The following is a 27035-nucleotide window of genomic DNA, read 5'->3' as shown; positions in this document are numbered from 1 at the left end:
ATTATTTAAAATTACGGAGGGGCCAATGCTGTTGCTAACCCCCTGCGATTTAGCTTTGAGGCTAATAGTAGAACTTTCAGCTATTTGTTTGTTAAGTATAGCAGGAGGTGTTAGGTAGAGTAGGGCACCTAGTGGCTCACCGCACATAAAAATCGTTCAATGCGTAAGCCCCAATTATCGTCAGTAGTTTTTTGCAAGAAAAGAGAACTAGAGTAGATTCTTTGACTCTTTCTTGTACATTGGATTTCAAATTTAGTTATTTGTCTAAAATAAGACCCAGGTACTCAGCCTCGTCAGATAACTTTAATTGGATTCCTTTAGAAAAGGGAGGGTTAATATATGGAATTTTGTATTTCCTCGAAAATAGGACTAATTCAGTTTTGTGTGGGTTGACACCCAGTCCACACAAACTATTGGATTATCTAAGTCATTTTGTAAGAATTCTTTGCGGGTTTTAAGATGTTTTCCTCAGACGGTTATAGCAACGTCATCCGCATAAGTAATGCCTTCGGTTTGATCCCTGCCTATGCCACCTAAAGTTTTTTCCACTGTTACTGCCTCTTGAGAAGAATTGACAAATCCTCTAAGAGTAATTCTTGTCATTTAGGTCTTTTCTATCCCTGACAATATTAACCACCATAGTTCTAAACGGACTGTTGCGCCACCTAAATTTTGTTTATAATATTATCAGGTTAAAGAGGAGAGAGAGTAGAACACCACCTTGCGGTGTCCCTCTACTAACAAATCTTCTAGAAGAAGATTTGCCCAGTTTTTGAGTTAACTATTCTATTAGTCAGCATGAAATGAATTAACTCCCAAGCCATCTCTGAGATGTTGGTGCAGATGTGATTGCAGATTAAGATATGAAATGTTTGTTCCCAAAATGAAAAAAAAAAAACATTCGGCCCTGATTTTCAAAATGAAATAATTCATTCTCGTAATACCACAAAGTGCACTTTTATAGGGGCACAATCACGATTCTTGATTTGAACGGATGTTCAGTCAAAATGTGTATTAATTCTAAATTGGCCACACAATTGATTCATTCAATATAATCTATTCAAACAGTGATTTTAAAAACTTGTAAAGGGAATATAAAAATAGACCCCTTGATATAAGTATTCATGAAATAAATCGATCTTCACAAAAGAATCAAAAATAGTAGTCATGTACATATATGGTTTAAAAAATGTAATCGAACAAAATTTCGTTTTGATATTTTGAATTTGACTTGCTGGACAATCTACACTCTATATTTTACTTTTCATAAACAAAGAACAAAAGATAAAAACAGTTTTTCAATTTGATTCATAATTTAATTTTTTTTTAATTATTCTTTAAATAATAATGATTTAATTTTTACATTACAATTGGGCAAAAACGTTGAGGCATAGAAACTAGCTAGTTAGATCAGATGAGGTCTTGTTAGTATTGTAAACTTTAATAAAAATGTCGAGAAAGATTTGGTTACGAATCCAAGAGCCTAAGGCTTGAAGCTTATCAAATTTGAATAGTTCATATGTGACCATACGTTGCCTACGCATTATATAAGCCCTTTCTATAGGCAATTTTATTATGCTCTGATACTGCTAAAGTCTTCACTACTCTACTATCCATAAAATTATTCTTAAATTATGAAAATCCGACACGAACATTAACGTCACGTCACTTTAAATTAATTAAACTCATCAGGTTGAGTACTGAAAACACTTACACTTTTCAAGATGTATAACCGGATGAGAAGATTTTTTGTATTCAAATACGTATCTATACATCGAACCATAATTTAATGGTGACTTAACGTATGACTTACATTATGTTGATGCTAGATAGGTACATACAAATAAAATATATTCAAAAGTCAATAGTCATGCTGACCTATATATTTAAGTTCATTTTAATCCATTACGGACGTTCAGTGCCCAGCATATCCGGTGTAATTCCCGCAATGAACCTTAAAGCACTTTTTTGAACTCACACAATTGACCCTTGAATTTCTGGGATACTTACTATGATGTCTGGGAATTGAATTTTCCGGCATACAACTAGATACTTCAAAATATTGTGGAATTCACTTCAACGAAACACATTTCAATACATTTAATATATGATATATGTATGAGTATGTACCTACCTATGAATAGGTTGTATTAAATATGATATTGTTCGTTTAAAAAGAAATGAGCAAATATCAAGCCATAATTTTCACAGGGTGTTCAACAGTTACGGACACTTCGATGAATTTTTGAATTCATGAATTTTTAAAAGTTTTGAGCCACTTTCTTTGTTAGCTCAGACATTATTTTTGAAACACACCGGAACAGTTAGCTTTCACTATTTGAAATTTGTCAATTTACTTGTTATTTTCTTCTATAGAAAGAGGAAACAATTCAGTTTTACCTATCAAAGACCAGTTCAGAAGTAAAACAGAAATACAATATTTTGTTTGACAGTTCAGTCAATACTCTGAACTAAAATAGAAAAAAAAACCAATTATACGCATGATATCTACTTTATTTGTTTTATTTAATTTATTTATACGGAAATATCAAACTACACACAAAATAACAAATTTCCTTCTCGCACTTGTTGTTTGAAACTCTTAAATTTAAGAACCTCGTTTGAGCTGAATTGAAAACGATCAAAATCATATCAAATACGAGCGACTTACTTGTGCACTTTTTTATTACGAATTATTTGTATTTTTTCTTCAAGGAGAATGCATCCATGGGCTGGGAAGTAGAGTACTGGATTATGAAATCTCAAAAAATGTACGATGATGAAGATGATTAATATGACAAAGTGACATGCGCCGCTTAATAATGACTCTTGGGGAGAGAATACCTCTATTAAGTGATGGTTTCCGTTTTTCATTGTACGTATATATATAGCTGCTGAATACGTCTGGCCCAAATAGGTTCTTATGTTTGTCTCCGGCGTGATTGAGTGCAATAACGGAGACGATTTTTGTTCGAAAATAGGATCTAGAGGTAGTTTTTCTTTTTACTTGCGACACATAGAAAATATATGGAAAAACATGACATTACAATGGTAGAGAAGTCGAAAAAAGTGGGTAACGAGTTTAGATATCCACTTCAAATAAATGCTTTTATACAGATAATAATACAGAAAGGGCTTTTAAGAAAATTGAGTGGTTTTTTACCCAAAATATTGGTAACGCAGCTGGCTGGAAAGTTATTTCATCTTCTATAAAAAAATATTGTTTTCAACATTCAGTATTATATTAAGAGAAAAATCGAATTGACACATTTTTATAAATAATAAAAAAAGACTAAAAAAAAACATTACTTAAAATTTATTAAAAAGTAATTTTCGACTTACATGTCTTTCAAAAAATTAAAAATATCGGCTTCAAACTAATTTTATCTTATAGAAAATATTGTGTTCGACATACAGACATTCTAAGTTAAACAATAATACTTACTTACTTACTACTAAAATTAGGTCCTTAAAATAAAAATTAAAACTACATATTCTACCTATAACTACTTAAAACTATAGAACAACACAGCAGCAAATCTAACTAACATTTTTTGTTTTTCATATTTTGTTGTACTTTCTTTTTTTATTTTTTTTTCTTATTCCATTCATGTTTTTTTTTTTTGAATTATATTTTTTATTTTTTTTAATATTTTTTTTGTGCCACCATGTCTATTCTACTTAAAACTAAACCCTAAAACTGTAAAAGAAGTATGTAAGCCGGCTACCTAACTACCCACTATCAAGTGCCGATTGAAGCCACCAAAACTGTTTCTCCTGCTTCATCCTATCAATTCGGTCCCGTTCCCTACTGAACCGAATTAGCTCTGCTCCGCCTTGTGCCATGACGTCCCGATTGTACAGGAGTCGCCTATCCACGGTTCGTCGTCTGACGTGGTAGATTAGCGGAACTGCCAATTTATGAATGAAGCCGCTCAAGCGTGCACTTTCAAAATACCCTTCGTTCGGATAAAACTCCCCGAAAGTTAAATTGTTGGTCGAAGACATAGCTCTTGCAATGTGACCTCGAAAGAGTCTTATCACAAAATTGTTAATTCTGTTCATTTGAGCCCTGTTGTATAGGACCTCGTTGGAATAGTAATGCACGTAAGAAGATTCGGCTGTTCGATATAAGCCGGTACAGCGTCGTAAACACTGCCGCTCGAACACCCGAAACTTCTCCATCTGGGAAGGGGCAACGTTGAACTACACAGGACAACCATACACGATCATTGGGCGTATGAGGGCCATGTAGCAAATTACCTTCACTCTGGGGTCAAGCCGACTGCTAAAAAACAGCCGTTTCGTCAGAGCGAAGGCTCCTCTGGCCCTGGTCAGTGCAGCATTTATATGTCTGTCGAAATATAAATACTGATCTAACCAGATACCGTGGTACGTCACTACACTTTTGCTTGCTAATCGCTGCCCGTGAAGATCAACGATGACCATCTTGCGCCAATTCTTGCACGTATCCCTCGTGGCCCTAGCCAAAGGAGTCCGGAACAGAATTGTTTCCGACTTCTGGACACTTATTTTCAGTTTCTAGTCGTCGCAATATGTCGAAATCACGCTGCAAGAAAATTCTAATAACCTCAACCTTTCGGGCCGTTCTGTACGGAATTAGATCGTCGACGTACGTTATTGCCTTTGTAAGACTACCTATCTGATCGCTGGTAAAAATGCTGAAGAGAATCGGCGAATTCACCTCTCCCTGTTGAAGACCATTTTTAATTAACAATGTTCTGCTGGAAGTTAAATTGCCACTTTTGGCAACAAACTTACTACCGTTATCAATATCATAAAGTATATACAACAATGGTTTGCCAAGCCTGCTTAGTTTTAGGTAAAGACCCCCTAACCATACGGTGTCAAAGGCCTTTCCAAATCAACAAGAACAGCACCTGTGCATTGTTGTTTTGATTTATTCCATTGGAGATCAGACAAGAGTTTAGACGCAGCATGAATTGTGTCATGACCCGCCTCGAAGCCGAACTGTTTATCCGGAATTAGTTTGTTTGCCCGCTGTAATTTTTCGAGTTAGAGTTTTTGCAAGATGATTGTGTTCCGCTTAAAAGGCGTTTTTGCGGTGGTGTGACGTATGTTTTATTTTTAGTATGTGTATGTTCTTGCTATTTGGCGCAGGTTTTTGTAGGCTATTCATTCTGTAAGGTATTTACAAGCTTAATTATAGGCAAATTTTTAAGCTCACCTCAAAACAAATGGTTTTGCAAGAAATTAATTTAGCTTTTTGAAAAATTTTAAAACTTTATTAATAGTTTGTTTGCAATCTACTCAGGAACTCCAAAATTTAAACCTTTCTCTAGGTGTTGCTAAATAGTAAATTGTTAATTAAACCTAGCATCCAAAGATGTCGAAAAAGTGACAGTTCGTGAAAATAAACAAAGCAACTACGCTTGTACGGATCTATTTATTGGAATTCCCAACTGTTGACTGGACCATCCCACAAATGGTCTTAAAAGAATAATTGAACAGATGTCATATGAATTTAGCAAATTGCCAAAAGTTAAAGTAGCCATTCAGTGATTTTAACTATTTTTGGCAAATTGTTAATCGATAGTAAGATGTTAATATCGTTTAAAATTTGGTCAATCAGCTTTTAAGCTTAGTTAATTGCTTAAAATTAATTGCACTAAATCGTCAGGCCAATATAAACCGAACCAAAAGTTTTCAATCAATTTTCACAATTAAGTGAAATTTAACTCATGTCCGAAAATTACAAAACAATCTACTGATTTTAGCAAACACACACAAAATATGGATCAAAAATAAACCTTTCCAAATTTTTCTATGTAAGGGAGTAAAGCAAAAACTGTTTGGAATGAATAAACATTGCAATATGACCAAGATTTAAAGTCGTCAAAAACGTACGGCGGAAAACAATTTTTAACAACTTTCTGATTTCTATCCTGGTGTAGTTAAATTTGTAACACATTCACATATATATATACCAGTAACAAAGCTTAACACTCAAGTCCAGGGTGTATGCGGACTTTAGCGGAAAATCTGTACACAACGATCTGTAGCCCAGCCCATGTGACTCATGTTGCATTCAAGACCTCACCTCACCCAAACAGGGAACTTTTATGAATATACATTATACAACACATTTGAGTATTGTAGACGAGCGTTGACGCCTTGAATCGTGCTTGGACAACTTAAACCTCGTGGTCATCTAAACATCACTAACCCAAGAAGAGACCTTCAATGGATAAACGGTTTCTGTGAGCCTTTGAACACAACTTTTAAAGCCTAGAAGTAAGAATATAGAAATTAGTTTTGCACCATGAAACTGGTGTTTCAGCCTCTATTTGAGTCATAAAGAAAGAGACAACTTTTCGTTTAAATTTTATTCTGGACACGAGTCATATGAAAGCCATCATCAGAATACTGCCTTTGCCTTTCTTATGTTTCGATTAGATAAATATGTTGTTGTTGTTAAATGATGTGGTCAATTTTATTTTTATATCTTTTGTGTTTTATAGTTTTACAGAAAATAATACACATGTACGCTCACTGGGATCAACTAAGGTTTGGGACTTTTTCAGCTTATGAGTTGTTATTTCGAAAAAAACTTGGTGGAATGAAAATGTTTTTTTTTTTAATATAATTGGGGTTAAGAAACGCATTTATGTTAAAAACTATTCAGCTTTAACTTTTAAGTAAGGAGAGACCAAATACTATCAATTTTTTCCTTCATCAAGAAAATCCAAAACTGGGTATGAGATTTGAAGAATCGGTCACTACCCGAAATTACTTATCAAAGAGATGAATTGATCTGAAAACAAATATTTATACCAAATCATAAATAATACTAAGTTGTACGATTTTCAAAATAAAAAATGATCAAGGGCAATATCAAAAAAGTTAAAAATTTGACTAGTTTATTTTTGACAGGAAACCAAGGTTAGGATAGGTTAAAGTGGCTGTCCGTGATGGAGTAGGATACACTCAGCCAAGTTTAGTGACACATTGTGATACCACATGTTTGAGTCCCTTACGAAATGTAAGACTGATTATGTTAATATGACTGAAATCGTTTAGATATCATTATTGAAGAATTTTCCCAGGTAATTTCTGCGTTGATGTGCTTGAGCAGGGCATGTACAGAGAAGGTGAAGAACTGTTTCTCATCCATACAGCTTCTGCAAAAGTCATTAAAGAATACGCCTAGCCACGTGGCGTGCTTTCGTATTAGACAGTACCCGGTTATAACATTAGTTATCGAGCTTATATGAGATCTGCTTAGCGATGGCAAGCACCTTGTGAGATTGAAATCTAAAGTAGGCTAGAAGTGTTTGTGACCTGACACGTGGTAATGTTATTCCACCTGAAATTTGATTTCTTCATAACGTCTTGCATTAGCAATAGTTAACATATAGCGATTGGTAAGGTAGCATTAGCTCAACGTGGTAGAATGTACCATTTCTGGGGAGTTCATCGACCTTACAATTTCCTGAAATGTCTCTATGGCGCCGCTCCCATCAAAGAAGAATATTAAAAGTGTTGTGCCATGATCGACAGTTACGGGCTGTTATAGAGCTTGTAGAAATGTAGTTATTCTCTAGAGAGAGAGAGATTTTATAGCGACGTGACTACTTGAGAAAATACGGATATTGGATGTTGATATCAAGTTTTCTTTAAGCCATGCAAAGCTTCTTTTATCCCCAAAAGTAAGTAGACTGACTCGTCTTTCAGGGATGCCTTATCTTCCTAATCTAGAAGCTTTTGTGGAATTGCATTTGGAAAGTATGTGTGCTTTGAATTAAATTGATTTTAAATACTTAAGAAATACGTGGTGGCCAATTTTGTTGTTAACCAATTCGATGAAGCTTTGAGACGAATGGAAGAGCTAAGTTAGGTGTTAGGTAGAGTAGGGTATTCCGTGCCTCAGATGGGGTCGTGCTTTTGATTCTATTTAGTTTTTCGTATGTGTATAACTAATGCGTAATTCGTGGTTATGAGCCCCATTTATTACCAATAGCTCCTTTTGCATGAAAAGAGAACAAAGGCTTTTTTGACTCTTTCTTGTGTTCTCCGTTTTCAATTTAGTTTTTTTGTTTTAATAAGACCCAAGTACTTAGACTCGTCTGAGAACTTTAATTGGATTCCTCAATTATAGCGAGGATTAAACTATGGACTAATTTTATTGGGTTTGACACCGATCAATCCAAATTATTACTTTGTCTAAGGCATTTTGTAGGGTGTCTTTTAGGGTGTTAAGATGTTTTCCTTAAACCGCTACAGCAACGGTATCCACATAGGCAATCACATCACTAACTTGAGGAGATGGGATAGAACAGCATCTAGCGGTGTTCCTCTAATATGATTATTATTATTATTATTATTATTATTATTATTATTATTATTATTATTATTATTATTATTATTATTATTATTATTATTACTATTATTATTATTAATTATTATATTATATTTTATTGTAGTAGTAATTATTTACATTTTTTCTTATACTTATATTGCACAATTTAAAGAGATATAGTATAACCCTACTTTACTTCTGAAAAAAATAACAATTTTATATAAAATTATCACAGTTTAACATAACTAACAAATCGAAGGAAAAAGCTAAAAAAAAAACCTTTTTCAAATTGTCAAGAAACATGGTTATCCAAGATTGGAGAGAATAGGAGGCTGGGAAGCATCGAAAAACGCTAATCGTAAAAATGCTTTACATGTAAATAAATAAATACAATCAAAGTAGAAAAAGTAAATATGTTAACAACCAAAAATAAATAAAAAATTAAATAAATAAATACATAAATAAATAAATAAATAAATAAAAATGAAAAAAAAATAAATAGTTACATAAATAAACAAAAAATCAAATAAACAAATGCATAAAGATGTAAATAAATAAAAACAGAAAAAGTAAATATGATAAGAAACAAAATTAAATAAATAAATAAATAAGTAACAAATATAAAGCTTTAACCATTTTATTTTTACTTTTTTTTCAGTTTCGTGTTTTTTTTAAATTTTATTGTGTTTTTTTTTTTATTTCTAAATAGCCAAATTTGAGATAAGGTGGTTTTCCGATAGTCTGCAAGATGCATCATATCGCTCAAACAAACAACTTATCCTAAATGAAACTTGTTCAATTTTGGCAAGTAAGTGGAGATCTTCCGTAGAATAGTTCCATGGCAGATTTAACATCATTTTTATTATTTTATTTTGGGTTCTTTGTAATCGAAGTAAATGGCTATTAGCCCATTTACTCCAAACATGTGACCCATATAACATAATACTTTGAAAGATAACCTTAAAAATGATGAGCTTATTTTCAACACTGAGTTTTGATTTGCTGTTAATAAACGGATATAGAATTTTTATAGCTAAGTTCACCTTATTGATTGCTTTTTGTATATGAACACCAAAAGTAAGTGTTTTGTCTGAGTGTACTCCTAAATATTTAGTACTCAATTTCCATTCTGTTGGAATATCATTAATTTGAAGCATATTGGTGGGTAAAAAACAAGCTTTTCTTTTCTAGTGAAAAAGACGGCTTGAGTTTCCCAGCATTTATTATAATTTTCCAATCATTAAAGTACGTTTGCACAATATTCAGTGCAGATTGCAAGTTGGTTTCGATATTAATACCAACTAAATCTGATGAATACAAGCACGTATCGTCTGCAAAAATGGCTGATTTACAGTTTGTTAACGTCGGGAAATCATAAGTAAATATGGTATACAAAACAGGACCAAGAACTGATCCTTGTGGTACACCAGCAAGGATTTCATATAGATCAGAGTAGGAACTGTTTACTGAAACTTTAAAAAATCTTTCATTTAATTAATTTATCATTTTTATAATGAAAGTTGGAAAATCCAGAACTAAGAGTTTGTGGAGAAGGCCTTTATGCCACACAGTGTCAAAAGCCTTCTCTACATCTAATAAGACCAGACCAGTGCTTTTCAATACTGAAAAATTACTTTTTATGTCATTCGTTATTCGATGCACTTGATGCACTGTGCTATGACAACTTCTAAACCAAATTGTTCTGCTGGAAGGATATTATGCTCGTTCAAATGCAAAACTATTTTATTTTTTATGAGTTTCTAAAGACCCTTACTCAGAGAACTGAGTAAACTAATGGGTCTATAGCTAGAACTTATGGAAGGATTTTTTCCAGGTTTTTGAATGGGAATTATTTTTGCTATTTTCCATTGCCTTGGAAAATAACCTATTTTAAAGCATGCAGTAAAAATGACTTGTACAAATTTTATACCTGATCTGGGCAGTTTTTTTTAACATTATGTTTTTCAAACCATCGAGTCCCGTACTCTTGGAATTTTTAAGGCTACCAAGCACAGTTTTCACATCCTGTACTGTAATTGTATCATCGCTAAATTGAAACTGTTGAGATCTTATAATTTCCATTGATTGCACTACAGCAATTTCAGTAGAACTACTGCTCGAAACGCTGTAACCTAATTGATAATTTTCAAAAAATTCATGAGCCAAAGCGTTTGCTTTTTCGAGATTCGTCAAAAGAACTGAGTTTAGAGTTTTTAGCTGGAATCTGACTGTTTTTTTTTCTTAACTATTTTGACAAGGTTCCAAAAAGGTTCTAAAATTTTGAATAACGTTGTTAATTTGATCAGGACTGACTTCATTGGGATCTATTATTGGTAACTTCTAATTTAGTACGCATTTTATTTTTAAACCTACTCCACTTAGCATTTTTGTAGTCAAAAATCATGTTCTCATTTTGACGAGGTGCATGATTGACGCTACACATGACCTCCAATATTAAATATTCTAGCAGAAGAGTTGTCCAGTATAAATTCTATGCAAATTACAGAATAAAACTAGATTTTCATATGAATATGCATTCGAATAAACTTACACAAGTCCAACAAATAAGTCACAAACATCAAACATCGCACAGACCCTCAGAACCATTTCTTATTAATTTGATAAGAAAACAACATCCATACATTCAAACAATGATTAATTCAATTAGTAGAAAATAGTAATGACAGTCTTGGCCTAAGCTTAATCGGGTCATCCACATGCTTCAGTGGGTGACATTTATAACCCGAAATTCCGATAAACCACACACTATTCTTACAAGCTTCCACTTGTCAATCGGATTAAAAAATTGTCTTAGCATCAGTGTTATAGATATACGTGGCATAAACTGTGAACCATTTTTTCTCAATTAGCAACGCATGTATTTTTAATTTTACAAATTACAAAAATTAAAAAAAAAAAACATAAACAATATATGTATGTACATAGGAAAATATTCTTTTGAATTCCTACACACCGTATTCGGAGACCATGTATGCATGTAGGTTCCTCCTTATTGTCTGTCAATACCAACCGTCGTTAGTTAGTACAATATTGCATGTGCAACGAGCTCTTGTTGATTGTCAGCCACAACCGACATCAACCCACCGCAGGCAGCCATACGGTGGGGCATGAATTTAGTAAAGCGTTCCCCGACAGTAAAATCACGCAAAAAGTTTTTAAGGCTTTAGAACAATTTATAACAGTTTTTTGTCATTAGAGATATGTTTATTTGCAAAAATCCAATGAAGACATGTCAATTAGTTTAACAGTATAGTTTATAAAATTAGTAATCGACCCTAGCGTGTTATAGTTCGGAGGGTGAAATTGTCCGCAAAGCAAACTTTGTCGGCAGACACAAATGTGTCAAAAGCTTAATAAACTCGTACTTTTAAGTGTTTCCTCGAAAAAACAAATTCAGGAATGTTTTAAGTTCCCAGAAGAATTATTCGTCAGAGGAAATCGCAAAAACTATTACATTAAGCTTTAAAGCATTTCAAAATATCTGAGAAGAATTATGAAGTAAAAATTCACCGAGCAATATTCAATAAGGGAATTTTCGTTTTCGAACGACCATGTGATCAGGAATCTAATCTATCGTCAGAAGGGGTTTGGGGCAGGTGTGTACTCTGAACGACTAAAACGTGCTCCAGGCGGAGCTTTTGGCGATAAAATAGGTCTTGTCCTGGCTTTAAGAAAACGTGATATCAACACCCAATATCCGTATTTTCTGCGATAGTCACGCTGCTATCAAATATCTGGGCTCTGTCTCTACAAACTCCATAATTGTTGATCATTTCAAATGGAGATGGCACAACGGTTAAAAAGTTACCTTTGCTGGGTGCCAGGCCAATAATACAATCTATACAATTTTAAGACTATTGCTAGTTCAAGACGATATGAAGAAGGCAAACATCACAAAAAACATCTGGCCTATACTTGATTTAAAGCGATCAAGGTGCTTCCTATCTCTAAGCAATCGCTTATAAGCTCGGTAATAGGTGCCATAATCGGACACTGTCTAATAGAAAAGCACGCCACGTGGCTAGGCGTATTCTTAAATGACTTTTGTAGAAGCTGTATGGATGAGGAAGAGATCTCAATCATATTAATATAAGCCGTGTTGCACGTTTCGTTAGGGACTCAAACTGGTTTCATTAAGCTTAGAAGAAATTATCAATATTAATGTGGTATCACAATGGACCATGAAACTGTCCTAAGTGTGTCCTACTCCATCACGGACAGCAACTTTAACTTAATCTAACCTAATACTATATAATAATTATTTTTAAAAACAAATTTTCCTTTTCAAAGAGTTTGTGAATTAAGGTGAATTGTAGAGTTTGATTTACGAATAAATACAAAGCTTTGGTAAACTCACAATTCTCGCATCATTTTGAGTCAATTCCATGCCTTCAAAAAAATTACATGGCTCCACTATATCCAAGACCTCTGTAAACATATTTTGTTTGCTATTTGAAAGCGCGTGTGTAAATGACATTTGCAACAACAACAACAGAGAACTTGATAATTCCCCGTGAAATTTCAATATGCTCAGTATTTGTGTATGATTTACATGGTTTATGAGGCGTGAGCAAATTGAGCAACACACACCACAAATTATGGGTAAGACAAGACACTTCAGTTTCAAAAACAAAAATAAAAACATTTTCAGCCAAAGGAGCCATCATAATAGCGTTTAATTGTATGCATCATGTTCACGGAGTTGACAGCTTTGGGTAGAATGAATTTCCAACCAAGTGGAAAACTCACTTTTTGTATACGTATGTTTTTGATACGCAATTAATAAACTAGGATTATTTAAATTGGCAAATAGTCTTTTGGGTGTGCATTATTTATTTTTCAATTGCAATTTGGATTGTGCTTAGGAATGTTCTGTTGTGCTAGAGTTCTACCTTTGATATCTAAATGTACATTTTAACAATATTATAAGCTTTAAAAGAGTTCCTATTTCTCTTTTAATGCACAAGATATATGATACATCAGGAAATTAAGAGGATTTTTTTAGGAAATGACAACTCTAATAATATTAAAAAGTGAATCTCAAATTAGAAATGTATAGGCCCTTAAAATCCCACAAACTCCACAAAAAGCAACTATTGAGATTTGCAACCCAATATGTTTTTCTAACAACAATTATATACATATGGATGTATACATTTATATACACTGCGTGTCGCCAGGTTAGATACCAACTCGCACAAGTGATTCTAAAAATTAAAAAGAGGTTGGGATACTACCCACACCGAAAACTTCCCATCCCGTTTGTTGATTTGTCTATCTTAAAACTTTAATGAACTATTCATAACAATATTTTGTGTGAGATAATTAATTTAAGTCAATATCTTTCGTTGTTTTCTTTGAGTCGAAAACCATTTCTTATCAGTTTTTTGTTGTTTTTGTAGGTTTTCGTGGTTTGTTAAAAAAGTCGTTAGATGAATTAATTGAATATGATTGATATAGTTTGATTTCAAAATCTATTTTTGTTTAACGAGATTCTAAGCCGAAAACTGTTTTTACCAATTTTAGTAGCTTTTCTTGAAAATTTGTATTTCTTCTATACAAAAATACAGACTTGATATTTCTAGAAACATATCTTACGTTAGCAACAAAATTTAGCACAAAATACAAACATCATATCGAGCTTCGAATATCAATTTTTACCAAATTTGAGTACTATTTCTTGTAGATTATATTTTTTTATGATTGGATTTTTATAAGAAATTAGTGAATATCAAAAGCAATATTTTCTGTGAAATAAAAAAGTTTGAAGACAATATTTTCAATTTTTTTGATAAATTAAAGCTATTTGAGTCGAAAGTAAATTTTTTCATGAAACAAAAACTGTCAATTGGATTTTTCTAAAAATTATTCAGAATGTTAAAAACAATATTTCTTATAAATTAAAATTAGTTAAAAGCCATAATCTCAATTTTTTGAAAAGATATTTGAGTCCAAATTCAATTTTTATTAACTTTAAGCAATGTTTTTTTTTTAGGTTTTTATTTTTTATAAAATAAACTTTCCATTCGATTTTCCTACAAATTGTACCAGATGTTAAAAACGTTATTTTACGTTGTACAGAATTGTTTTGGAGATAAAATCATTTTGTATTCTTAAAATTTTCGAGGTGACAACATTTTTTTTTTCAGTTTTGATTTATAAAAAACCATTGTTTTGTTTTCAAAATTATATGAGTTTTGTGCTACGTTATATTATATAAAATTTAATTGAAGTCGCTAGCGTTATTGGTTTGTTAGGGCCAGCAAAAAAGATGTTCTTTTTTTTAAATTGCCATCCAGACAATTTGTTTGCAAGTCCTTTCTGCGTCATTATCTGTATAAAATAAATAAATAAATTATTTGGAGCAACAGTCCGTACAGAACCAGGGTCTAAGGACTTACAACTTTCAATCATTCCTGTGTGCGAGTAATTGCAGGGTTGGAGAGGACCTAAAGTTTATATGACGAATCCGAACTGTTAATTTAAGAAAGTACTTTTTCATGACAAGAATTACTCTTGGAGAATTTGTCAACTCCTCGCAAGAGGCAGTACCCGTAAATAAAAACTTAAAGGGGCACAGCAGGGATCAAACCCAAGACCTCTCGCATGACAGTCCAACGCACTAAGCATCTCGCCACGGGTACATCATCTATATAGCAATATTTATTTGAAGTCGATACATCTACTAGTTCTCGAAATATGGACAGCGAAAAGTTTTCATGACAAGAAGAATATTACTCTTACACTTGAGGGTTTTGTCAATTCCTCGCAAGAAGCAGTACCCATGAACAAAATTGTAAGGTGGCACAGGCAGAGATTGAACCCTAAGACATCTAGCATGGTCTTACGCACTTACCTTTATGGCACGGTACTACTAACTCAAACAATATTGAACCTATACTATATGATGCCCACTCGACTTAAAAAATATAATGCTTCTTTTTTTAAAAGCATTGGAAACTATACGTAAGGCTTTTATTATTCTTACTCAACTCTGGTTTAACGGTTAAAACAAAGTACTGTCAACAAAAAAGGACCAACAACACCGACATCTCGGTCAAAACGTCACCATCGACAGACGTAGCTTTGAGGTAGCTGAAGGATTCATCTACCTAGGCTCCATTATGAACCCAGAAAATAACACCAGTACTGAGATCAATAAATGAATTACTATTGCTAACCGCTGTTTCTTTGGGCTTAGAAAGCAATTGAGTAGCAAAGCCCTCGTGACCTACGGTCCCGTGTAAAATTTGGATGAGAAGATGGAACGACGAGCTTTACAGGATGTACAGCGACGTAAATTTAGCTGTAAGGATAAAAGTCCAACGACTAAGATGGCTGAGTCACGGAAAGGCTTCGAATCCACTCCCACAGGACGAAGTAGAGGTATGCCGTTGATCAGGTGGCGTGCCAAGTGGAAAGTGACCTCACCCAACTTGGAATGACCAACTAGAGACATTTAGCTAGGGACCGAGCTATAGATAGAAAAGTTTGTTGTACGAGGCCCTTGTTCTTACAGGACTGTAGCGCCAGCTTAAGTAAGTCAGTAAGTATATCAGGGCTTACAACACAGGTAAACAGATATAATTGTAAAACATCTACGTTTTTTAGATATTGCACTTATTGATAGCTTCAATTCCTCGTAAGCCTTAATTTTTGACTCCTCATAATTCGAATGAACTAATTGAAAAGCAAAAATTTTTGTTGACGCGTTCAGTTTTTGGAGAAATACTAAAAACAATAAGCATGAGCTAACCCGATGATCCAGAAATATTTCACCTATCACAAATTTGAAAAACCGTGCGAAGGGATCTTTCTATTGCAAGGCCTGCCTTTTAGCCAGGGTGAGTTTATTTATAAAGATGAGAGTAAAATAGTACATGTATACCAAAAAAGCTTCATATTAACATCCACCCTAAGATCGATTAAAAATTACCTATAATTAGCTTATGGGATGATCTCATGACGTGTAGTGTATGTATTATTTGGAATAATCAAATGGTGTTCTTTTCCGGTCTGTTTATAAAAACAACAAAAAGTGGTAGTCTTTTTTTAAATACAAATTAACAGAATGTACACGTACAAATAAATTTAATAATATATGTAAATATATTCATCTACCTTTTGTTTATTCCTGCATTGCTAAATAAAATCATCACGAAAGTTTAATGAACGAATATAAAAATGAAGTAAAACGAATTTGCATATCAATTTAAAAAAAAGAGTATATCCAACAACATCGATGAAAATGTGAAATCAATGGTTTGTCAATATTATTAATATCAACACATGTTTCATATAATATTTTATGTTACATAGAATTAACGTTGATGTGCTCATTCGCATTGTCCCGTTAAATAATATTTATTAATTATTTATTTAACTTTTTTTAAACACCTTGGAATTTTATTTAAGAGCTGAATTCAGCTTTTATGCTTTTCTATTTTATACTACCTTACGTCTTTATTCCTGTCAACAAAAATAAGTTTACGCAATAGCTCGTAGAGAACCAGGGCCTAGTGGCTTGCAACTCTCAAACATTCTTGCTTGTGGGTAATGTCAGAAATGGAGGGGATTTACAATTTTTATGGCTAGTCTGAAGAGATTTTGTCAACTCAACTTGAACAGTTAATTTATAATTTTAGTCCAATTGTGTCTCACAGTTGGGTTCATCAAGCAGATTCTGTCGCACATTTCTAAGACGCAGCGCTTTATTCTATTCTTTTCAGAACTCCGCTGTATGGAATGAAAGTGTAGTAAAGTACCTTGGCATCTGGTTTGATCAGTACTACTATTTCGACAGACATATGAGTGCTGCACTGGACAGAGCTGAGGAGCCTTTGCCCTGACAAAACGGTTGTTTTTTAGTAGCCGTCTTTACAGCAGGGTGAAGGTGATTTGCAACATTGCTCTTATCTGGCCGATGATTGCCTATGGGTGCCCGGTATGGTTCAACGTTGCCCCATCTCAAATGGAAAAGATTCGGGTGTTTGAGTGACAATGCCTGCGACGACGTTGCCTTGGATTACACAGAACACCAGAGTCGGAGGCAAACATTGGTAGAGGTCACATTGTGAAAGCGATGTCGTCGCCTAACAGCTTAATTTTTGGGCCTTATTACCCCAACAATGAGTACTACGAAAGTGCACGTTTAAGTGGTAACGTTCCACCCGGAGCTTTTCTCTATTTAGACAATCGAGGGCAGGAAAAACCAGTTTTGGTGGCTTCAAATTGAGAATGTCATTTAAAGTTGTGTAGGACGTTTGGTCTTGGCCGGCTTACATAGGTTTAAGGATTAGGTTAGGGACAGGGTGACTCCAAAAAACAACAAAAAAAAACACAAACAAAAAGCTTACTGTGGCTGTTCTAGTTTTTAAGTATTTTTAGGTAATATTATTCGTTTTGGTTAGTTTTAAGTAGCTTAAGTATTATAATTTAATTCAATTTAATTTATTTTAATTTCATTATAATGGGTCTCGGTTTTCTTTTTTTATTAAGTTTAAAGTTTTATATAAAATTAAAAACAATGATAAAGACCAATTTTTTTTTAATTTTCTTGGTTTTAGATTAAGTTCTCGTGATTTAGCATTAAAATTGTTCTTAGACCGAAAGGCAGTAGTTATAAGATAATGGATCAACTTAGAGCACCTGCATAGATTTACATTTTTTATTATTATATTCCAATTCACAGTTAGAGTACACTTATAAATTTGTGAAAATTAAATAATTAAAAGATAACAAAATATGTAATAATAAAAAAAAAAGAAAAATAAATAAAATATAAAACAAATTAATTATGAGCACCCGCATAGATAGTGAGATTTTTTTTTTTAATTTTTGAAATTTACACTAGTTTTTTTAAAGAATTTTTGTCTAACTTTAAGATTGTTTTAAGATTTTGATAAAATAAAAAATAAATTAAAAAAATATTTAAAAAACGCCTTAGTCTATTTCATCAACAAATATATAAGTACACATATAAAAAACGACACCTTAATGATGGAAATCATATTTTTTCTAGAAGAATTTAAAATTCATAATGATATGAGAACGATTTAAAAAATAAAATACAAATATGTTGTTGTTTTCTTTCCTTTTTAAAATCACTTCCGAGTTAAAATCTCTTCTTAAAATCTTACCAAATGTTAAAAACAATGTTTTTTAAAGATAAAGTTAGTTTGAATCCAATCTCATTAATTTTTGCCAAGTTATTTGAGTCGAAAGTCAATTTATACTAAAATTTGGTAGCAAATCACACTCTATAACATACAATTTAGTTAGTAGCTAGCTTTATTATTTGTGGAGAGATATTTGTGGACAACTCACTTTTTCACATTTATTTAACTCTGCGATACACTTAGGATTTGGCCGAGTATCCCGAACTTTTGTAATTACGCACACATAGGCCGAAATCTTTCTAAAAACCTTTGTTCTAAATTCGAGAGAACTTAAACGTGTCATGTCAAAATGTTCAATTAAAAAAATCGGACCTATTATACCATAACTTTGTATAGGAAGATTATAAGATATTTTAGAATTGAAAAAATTAATAAGAATTTTCAAAATAAGAAAGTATTGAGGTGTCTTGTAACTTAACGGCAAATGTAACTCTTTAAATGAAAAGTTCAAAATAGTACACTATTCCATCAAGCTAAGAAAATTAAAGTCTAAATTATTTATACCATACTAAAAGGATCAATTAGAGATGCCAAGTACTGAATACCATTTTAATGATTATCGTCCTACGTGAAGGGAGACTCGTCGAAGCACTATCGTCTGACGATAATTGTTTTACGGAACGAATCCCCTGTCTTATTGTATTGCATTGCATGTGAGTCGAAAGTTTGGATGTATTTGTATGTCTTCTCCCGGTACTTTATGTATAGTGAGAGACTATTTTCAGATGCTGGAATTGTTTACGAAAATAGACGTAATGGTTTGCTAACAACGAATACTGAAATGTAGTTTTTATTCATCACAACTTGAAAGAAGTAGATTCTAAATACAAATATTAAAACACAAGAAAAGGTTTATTGAAAGATAATAATACTTTTTTATTCTCCATTTGTTATTCGATCGAATATTTTGAACTATATAGCGAATATTAAATATATAGGCCGAATGCCAAAAACGAGACACACTTAAAACAATTCACAAAAAATTGTCTGATGATTTTGCAAAGTAGAAATCTACGCCTTCTGGATACTGTTTACATCATTTTAGTATCTTACGGACTTTCTGAAAGTGCTCATTAAGTTTTATTGCCCCTTTATAAAGTTTTGAGCAAACTTTGAATTAAATACTTTCATAGTTTTGAAAAACTTGATATGATAGAATTGTTTGGATGAAGGATCCGTTCCAAGAACAAATATTGCTTTTTGCCTTTGTAGAAAATCGTTTCAGCATAAATGGTTCAGCGCTTACTATTGACATTTCAATTAATTATATATAAAAAAATATATATAGATTTGAAAAACTATCACAAATTTAATCGAAAAAGGCAACTTCTTGAATATATATAGCCCCAACAAGCCTAGTACACATATGTGTTCTTTTTAGTTTTGAAAAGTAAAATCTCAAAATTTAAAAACGTGATAGAGTAATTTTGAAGAAAGATTTGAATTAAGGCTATCAAAACAGATTGAAAAAGTGCAATTTGATTGCCATGAATAAAAGAATAAGAAATCATAGATAATTTCTAAAATGTGTGTTTAAAGAACAGATTATCTGCATGGAAAAGTGTTGTAAGGAAAAATCTACAAACATTAAAGAAAAGACACCAACAATCATAAGAAAAGTTATAAGTCCATAACTACGCGAATCGAAAAATTACCTCTTACCTTAAATTAAAATAATCGATGACTGTAGAACATATAGCAACTATATGGTAAGTATATTCAGCCCTATCATGAATTCCATCGTAATCGGAAATTTTTACGAACCCCGAAAAACTGTATCATGAAATCCGTTCGTAGTGGAAAATCTCATACAATTTTGCATTACGAACGGATTTCATGATACAGTTTTTCGGGATTCGGAAAAATTTCCGATTACGATGGAATTCATGATAGGGCTGATTACATTCGTACAAAAATTCAAACACGTGATTCTAATCAAACATGACATTTCGATGGTAGAAAAGTCGAAAAAGCCGGTTTGCAATGGTGTTTTTCAATTTTGTCGAACATTTTTGTATGGCTTCAGACGGGTGCCCACCATAGAACCTTTATATTGTTTTAAGATTTCTCAAGAATGAATGCACCGATTTCAATAATTTGTTTTTTTTTTTCGCACGCTTTTATATTATGTCCATAATATTTAATGCTCAAAAATGTTATTTTATTTATTTTTGATTTTTAAAAATATATTTAACATTTTTTTTCGGAATTCGATATCTCGAAAATTGAAAGTTATTTTTTTACAAAATTAAAATTTAAAATGTACATATATTAATAAGCTTTAAATTACTACATACTAAAATTTAAAAAAATATTAAAAACAAATACTGCTCAAATGATTTTTTAATATAAATTTAGAAAAATTAAGGATTTTTTTTTTGTGAAATCAAGCGACATTTAAATTTTTTAAAACGAACATTTTAAAATCTTTAAAAACAGGAAATATTTTTAACAAACTTTCTAGATACATGAGCAAGTTTATGCGACCGAGCCATGCATGTTATTTTTTTTTTCTTTTTCAATTTGCCCGATTTAACGGAGAAACCCCAACTAAACAATCGGAAAAGTTTAAAAATGCATGTGGTTTCTTATAAAACTAAAAAAAGAGACAATTGATTGAGCGATTAATGGGAAAACGTACAGCAACAGTCACGAAGCCAGGCCAAAGTTAAATTTAGGTTATTTTGCTGGAGTAAAATGATCCAATTGCGAATGTTCTTATTTTTTAGTTGTGTGAAAATTAACAAATACGCTTGAACATATAGGAAGTAAATTTGTTATTTTCCTAACATATATGCACGTACAAAGCACGCAAGCTTATGAGGCAATTATAGGTGAAGGAAAGTATCGGTTTATTGAGTTCAAATTGGGCACACTAGCTTACCTAAAGTATTACACTGGCTAGTGTTCCCACTGCCGGGCGGGTCAAAAAGTACATTTCGCATCTACTGAATACTCGCAAAAAAAAATTGAGTATGCTTTCTGATTTTTTTAAAAAATATAAATGAATACTGTGCCGTCTGTTGGTTGTAACTACTTCCTTATGATGTTAAGAAAAGAATTTGAATATAATTATCTAAAATCGACCACTAGTTTGTTTCTTCCCACACTTTGCAAGCTTTCTACTAAAAAAGAGTTGAATATTTTTTGAGCCAACTGAATAGGTACACAAATTAAAATTGTTATTGAATTGGAATAATACAAATTTCTGTCAAGTTTGATAGTTGGTACTTCCACCTTTATTGCGGTATGAAGGCTACAGCCTTTTGATATAGTTGAACAATAGTTTGCTAAACACAAACTTAATTGCAGAAATGAATGATTCCTTAACTTTCAACTGACGACCACCTTCAACAACTGTGGATACTAACCATCCTCAAGTATAATTAATAATTCCCTCAATAACAGATCAGTTTTTGAGGGAAGTGCAAATTTTGCTCCTCTGTTGAAGCTTTTATTATTTGCGCACCAAGTGAATAACGACAAAATACCAACCAACAGTTGGCCAAGTTTATAGGTCAAAAAGCAATATTAGACTATTTGGGAAAATTTCCTATACCCAGCTCAGTAGATTATGATGTAACAGCCTCAACCAATATATCTGATATCTTTTAATAAAACAACAACTCCTTTACAGTTGTGATAAAGGTTCTGACACATTTTTATTTTCTCAAAATCACGTGATTTTTTCCATATTATTTGAGTTTTGAACAACTCTAATAGCATAACTTTCTGTTCTTCGGCAAGTTGTGGTTTTTCTTAAGCTTAATTCGTTTAAGATGGCTCGAATTGTAATAACGGTGTTCAAGCTGCTGTTTCTGGAGTTCTTTATGTTTTATCTGTACGAATCTTTAAAACTTCGGTCAATTTTATCAGCTGCTGCACGTTCAGTTGCGTTTTGTAGACCAACCTATTGGTCTTAAATTTTTAGATCAGAAATTGAATTTCACTTAAAACACTAAAATTGTTGATTTGAACTATCCAGTACTTAAAAACCCTCATAAACAACGATTAATTTTTCGCTGTACTTATTCCGACTCAAAAAAAACACTTCTTTACGTATGAAATAGTGGTCACATGGACATATGTCACAAAAACCCTCAATATTTGGAAAAAAAATTAAAAACTATTTTGAAAATGTTTGTGTGTGTTCAGTTGAAGCGGATTGTATATGAGTTGAAGAAATAATAGTTTTGATTAAATAGGACTAGCAAATACAAAAATAGTTTTGATTTGGTTTTTGTTTTTTGTGTTGCATGTATTCGTTTTGAAATTTCACATTAAGAGAAGTCGATCATACAAAAATTAAAAATATTGATAATTTCGTAGCTTTTAACTTAAGTTAGATTAAAATTTTCTCTGACACATTTTTAAGACACACATAGTTTTAGCTTTTTTTGAAAATTAATTACTAGAAGACATCCCTTACAAGCTGGAATCCAATTTTAGCTAAACCTTTAACCACACATATTTCCTGCACCGTTAGTCAGAGAAATCCTAAGCACGTAACAACATTTTTCGTTAAGATGTGATCACTACCAAGCACTAGGCTGAGGTTACAGTTTTGGAATCGGTTTCGCTTTTAAAAAGGAAGTTGGAAACGAGCGTTGGAATTCCCAAATATCAAAAAATTAACTACTTAAAAAGAGTATACAAAAGTGCGTCATTAGGACATTAGTAATGAGTAATGACTATGTCCACCATTTTCGGATAAAACCTCTATAAGACGGTTTGGAATAGAAACATATAATTTTTAATAATCATAAGAAATTTCTATTAAGGTATCCTTGCTTTCAAATTGTCAGCTAGATTCATAAACTTTACAAGAAACAAAGGTTTTCAATTAAGTTAAACTGCCGTGCATATGGGGGCCATGCCATGGCTAAAGGTTTCAATTATGTTATACTGCGGTGCATATGAGGGCCAAGGCAAAAGGTCCACGTCTTTTGATTGAATTCAACTTCTAACAATCCTCGAAGTGTAAATGGGGGCATTTTGGTAAATTCAAGGCAGAGGTCCAAAAATGCTTCTAACTTTTGGAAATGACCGTACCAGCAAACAGTTATAAATGGTGATTTCTTAAAAGCTATAGGAAAGTTTTTCAAAAACAAATAAAAACAGATAAAATTCCGACAAAATCATGAAATCTTTATTTTTATCGATAGTACGGTCCATATAATTTAATGTTTGAAGATTATTTCATGCAAATGTTGACCTTGAATGTCCGTCAAATGATCCATCCGCTTAGTACAATTTTGGCATACACGGAAAGAAATGCATTGCGAATATTACACTGTCAGTAAACAGTGAACGCAATACTGTATGGCTTAAAAGATTTCCATTGGATAAAAAGTTGTAAGCATAGTTAATTTGGCCATACTGAGAATAGTAACGTCGACAATAGTTATAGCCGATACGCCAATGCCAGTATGGGAGTCAGGCCCATACTGACTGGCGACATGTACAATGATCCAAGCATTGTACGCATTTTAACACAATTGAGCCTTTACTTATTAAATTAAGCAAAAACATGCTATCAGAATTATTGCTAGGGTAAATCGTAGAAGATTCAAGAATCTTAATATTCTACCATGTAAGCACTTATATTTTTTTAAAGTAGTATTACACAAATTTTTCGAAAATTCTGGATATACGGCTGCGTGTCAACGGCATAAATTTGGTAACTGTACCTTACATTAAAAAAGCACACTTTTGTTACTTTTATTTAGTTACTGCACTTCGTTTATTTAATAAGCTGCCTGAGAATATTAGGTGCGGGAGAGTCGAACCAACATTCTTAAGAAATATTAAGCTTTTTCTATTTTCCTTAACTACAGTGAAATTGATACATTATTGCATGTGATTATTTGAGAAGTTAAAAAAATATATTTACTTTAGTTTCCTTGCTTGAATTTTTTCATATTTTGAGTTCCTTGCTTGAATTTTTTACTTATTTTTTTAAATTTTATTAATTTTCTTTTATTATAAAAGATCCCCGTCAATTGTTTTTAACATTTATTTTGTAATTTAAGGGTACATCCGCCACTTGCCTCTGGCAACAGGATGTTCCTAACTATTTTATTTGAAGTATAATGCTATAGTTTATTTAATTTTTGCTTATTTAACTATTGTTTATTTAATTTTTGCTTCTTTAATTATTGCCTTCAAACTCTTAATATTGTTTGCTTTAAGTCTTCATCTAAAATAAAGTCAAAAGTAAAAGAGTAAAGAAAAGTCTGTACATTATTGTTATGTCCCTTATACTTACACTAATGACAGCAATTCAATAAGGGTATCGATTGTTATTGCGAGAAAAACTAGTAGCATTGCGACATCTCCGATACAGTATGGAGCTGAAGGCAATGCTGTCTCGTCAAATGTACTATGCGCCCTTGTAGGAATATCACCGATACTATTTTAGTACTCCAGGCCATACTAGCATTGTCAAGTCAAGATCTTGCATTTTGGGCAAAAAAAAGTTGGATATCATTTCACTGTAGCGCTCACCAATCACAGTTACGTTACGATTCGCATCATCTTTGAAAAAGTACCGTCCAATAATGCCACCAGCTCATAAACCTCACCAAACTGAGACTGTTTCTGGGTGCATTGGTAGTTTTTGCAATGCTTTCGGCTGATAATTACTCCAAATCGACAATTCTGCTTATTTACGTACCCTGACCATATTTACGTAATTGACCATAAAATGGAAGAAGAGCACGATGAACTTTCTTAATTTGCAAGCGTTGTTCATTTGTAAGACGATTCATGGTTAAATTATTGACCAAACTGAAGATATTTGGCAGTGAAACAAAACACGAAACGTGCGTCCACTGTATAAACCAGTGTTGCCAAAATGATAACAACTTAAAAATCACTCTTTAGTTGTTACCGTTTATTATTGTGTTAGGAACGAAATAGACATATAAGTTCCTAATAGTAATTCAATAATTATATTCACAGCTTATTAATATTTTCTGCCTATATTATTGAATACAACCTATCAAAGTTATGTAAATATAGATATGTTACATTTATAGCAAATTATTCAGACTTCCACCTGTCATTTACGTATACCTATCATTCCCACACAAGATCGGAAGTCACATACTCTGAATTCTAAGTAAAAAGCAAGATCAAGTTCTAACATTTCTAGTTTATGTAAATTATTAGTTATTAAAAAAAACAAACTGACAAACCTGATTTTGTTAAAAAAAAAAAAATACACACACATTTCAGCACACCTACCAGCAACAAAAGAAAAAATGAAACCATTTACATACATAAACACAATTTAAGTATCTGAGAAAAAGACAATAGTGCAAAAGTGTATAGATATATACATACATATATGCGTATACTTTATTGTATAAAATTCATTGCCCTCTATCGAATATAAGTAAAAATATCTCTAGACCCCTTGCAATTATTTAGCCATGTGGTATGAAGAACGATTAATCCAAATAATTTAAGTATCGCCCGGACCATGGCAAGTTTATAAATAAAAAACCTCTCGTGTATAATTCAATAATTGCAGCTGTGCCACACCAAAACACAGTTTCGCACTACTCCATTATTAAAGTTGAAGAAATAAACTAGTTTTTCAGACCAAAGATATGATCATAGTCGCACGACTGCTGAACTAAGCGAGGGCATGGACTCATATATTCATGAAATACTTTTACTTTTTTTAGTCTGCAAACCATATACCACCACATAGATACTTTTCTATACTGTTCTGAGTTTTATATTGTTGCTATTTTTGAATAAAATTTATAGATCAAAACTTACTTTTCAATGTAATCACTGTCCAATTCCTTCTTGATTTTTTCCTCATTCGAACTCGAACTGACAATAGTTGTTGTATCTGAAATAATATAATTAAAAAAAATAAACAAATTGAAATCACAACATGCAATAAAATTTACATCACAAACAATATTTGCTATTGTTGGTCTAAACAAATTATTAACGCGTTTTTACCAACCACAACCGATCAAATCTCTCACAAGTAAATCTAAAAATGAGAGAAAGTTATGAAATAGAAGGTATAGGTAAATTTGTATGGTCAAGTAATTGGTTTGTTAATTTATTTCTTATTCAAATGGCGATAAACACATTTTAAGATATTTGAACTCATGTTGTGTATCTAAGTTTGGTTTTAAATGTGTTGTGTATGGCCTTTGAATAATAAAATGTTTTTGAAGCAATTAACATTCAATGGTAGTTTATACTTTGTATTGGCAACAAGTCGCGTGCTTTCATGTTTAAAAATAAACATCGCACGTTTTTTAATAGTAGTTCAGGTATTTCAGCCAGTTGTATCAAAAATGTATGATCGACTGTTTTTTGGCTAATCTTTTCGACTCGTGACAATTTTACTGAAAACACAAATTAACGAAGAAAAAACACAAATGAAGCTTTTGCACATACAAATGATAAGAGAGTGTTGCTATTCTTGAAGTTGAATTAATGGCATCTTCACATATGAACAT

General features: G+C 32.3%; 1 protein-coding gene across 5 annotated transcripts in view; it reads right to left on the bottom strand.

Annotated features, from left to right (window-relative positions):
* LOC129940651 (tight junction protein ZO-1) overlaps positions 1 to 27035 on the bottom strand; it is a 188118-nt gene that overhangs the window by 105895 nt on the left and 55188 nt on the right. For all 5 annotated transcript variants that reach the window (XM_056049042.1, XM_056049044.1, XM_056049041.1 and 2 more), the window contains exon 2: positions 26332 to 26407. In XM_056049042.1, coding sequence (XP_055905017.1) covers positions 26332 to 26407 — 76 coding nt within the window. The remainder of the gene's footprint in view (positions 1 to 26331; positions 26408 to 27035) is intronic.

The sequence above is a fragment of the Eupeodes corollae genome, chromosome 1 (assembly GCF_945859685.1).
Source record: "Eupeodes corollae chromosome 1, idEupCoro1.1, whole genome shotgun sequence".
In the NCBI taxonomy this organism is placed as follows: Eukaryota; Metazoa; Arthropoda; class Insecta; order Diptera; family Syrphidae; genus Eupeodes; species Eupeodes corollae.
Note: the sequence above shows the minus strand (reverse complement) of the source record. Positions and strands in the feature narration are given on the sequence as shown.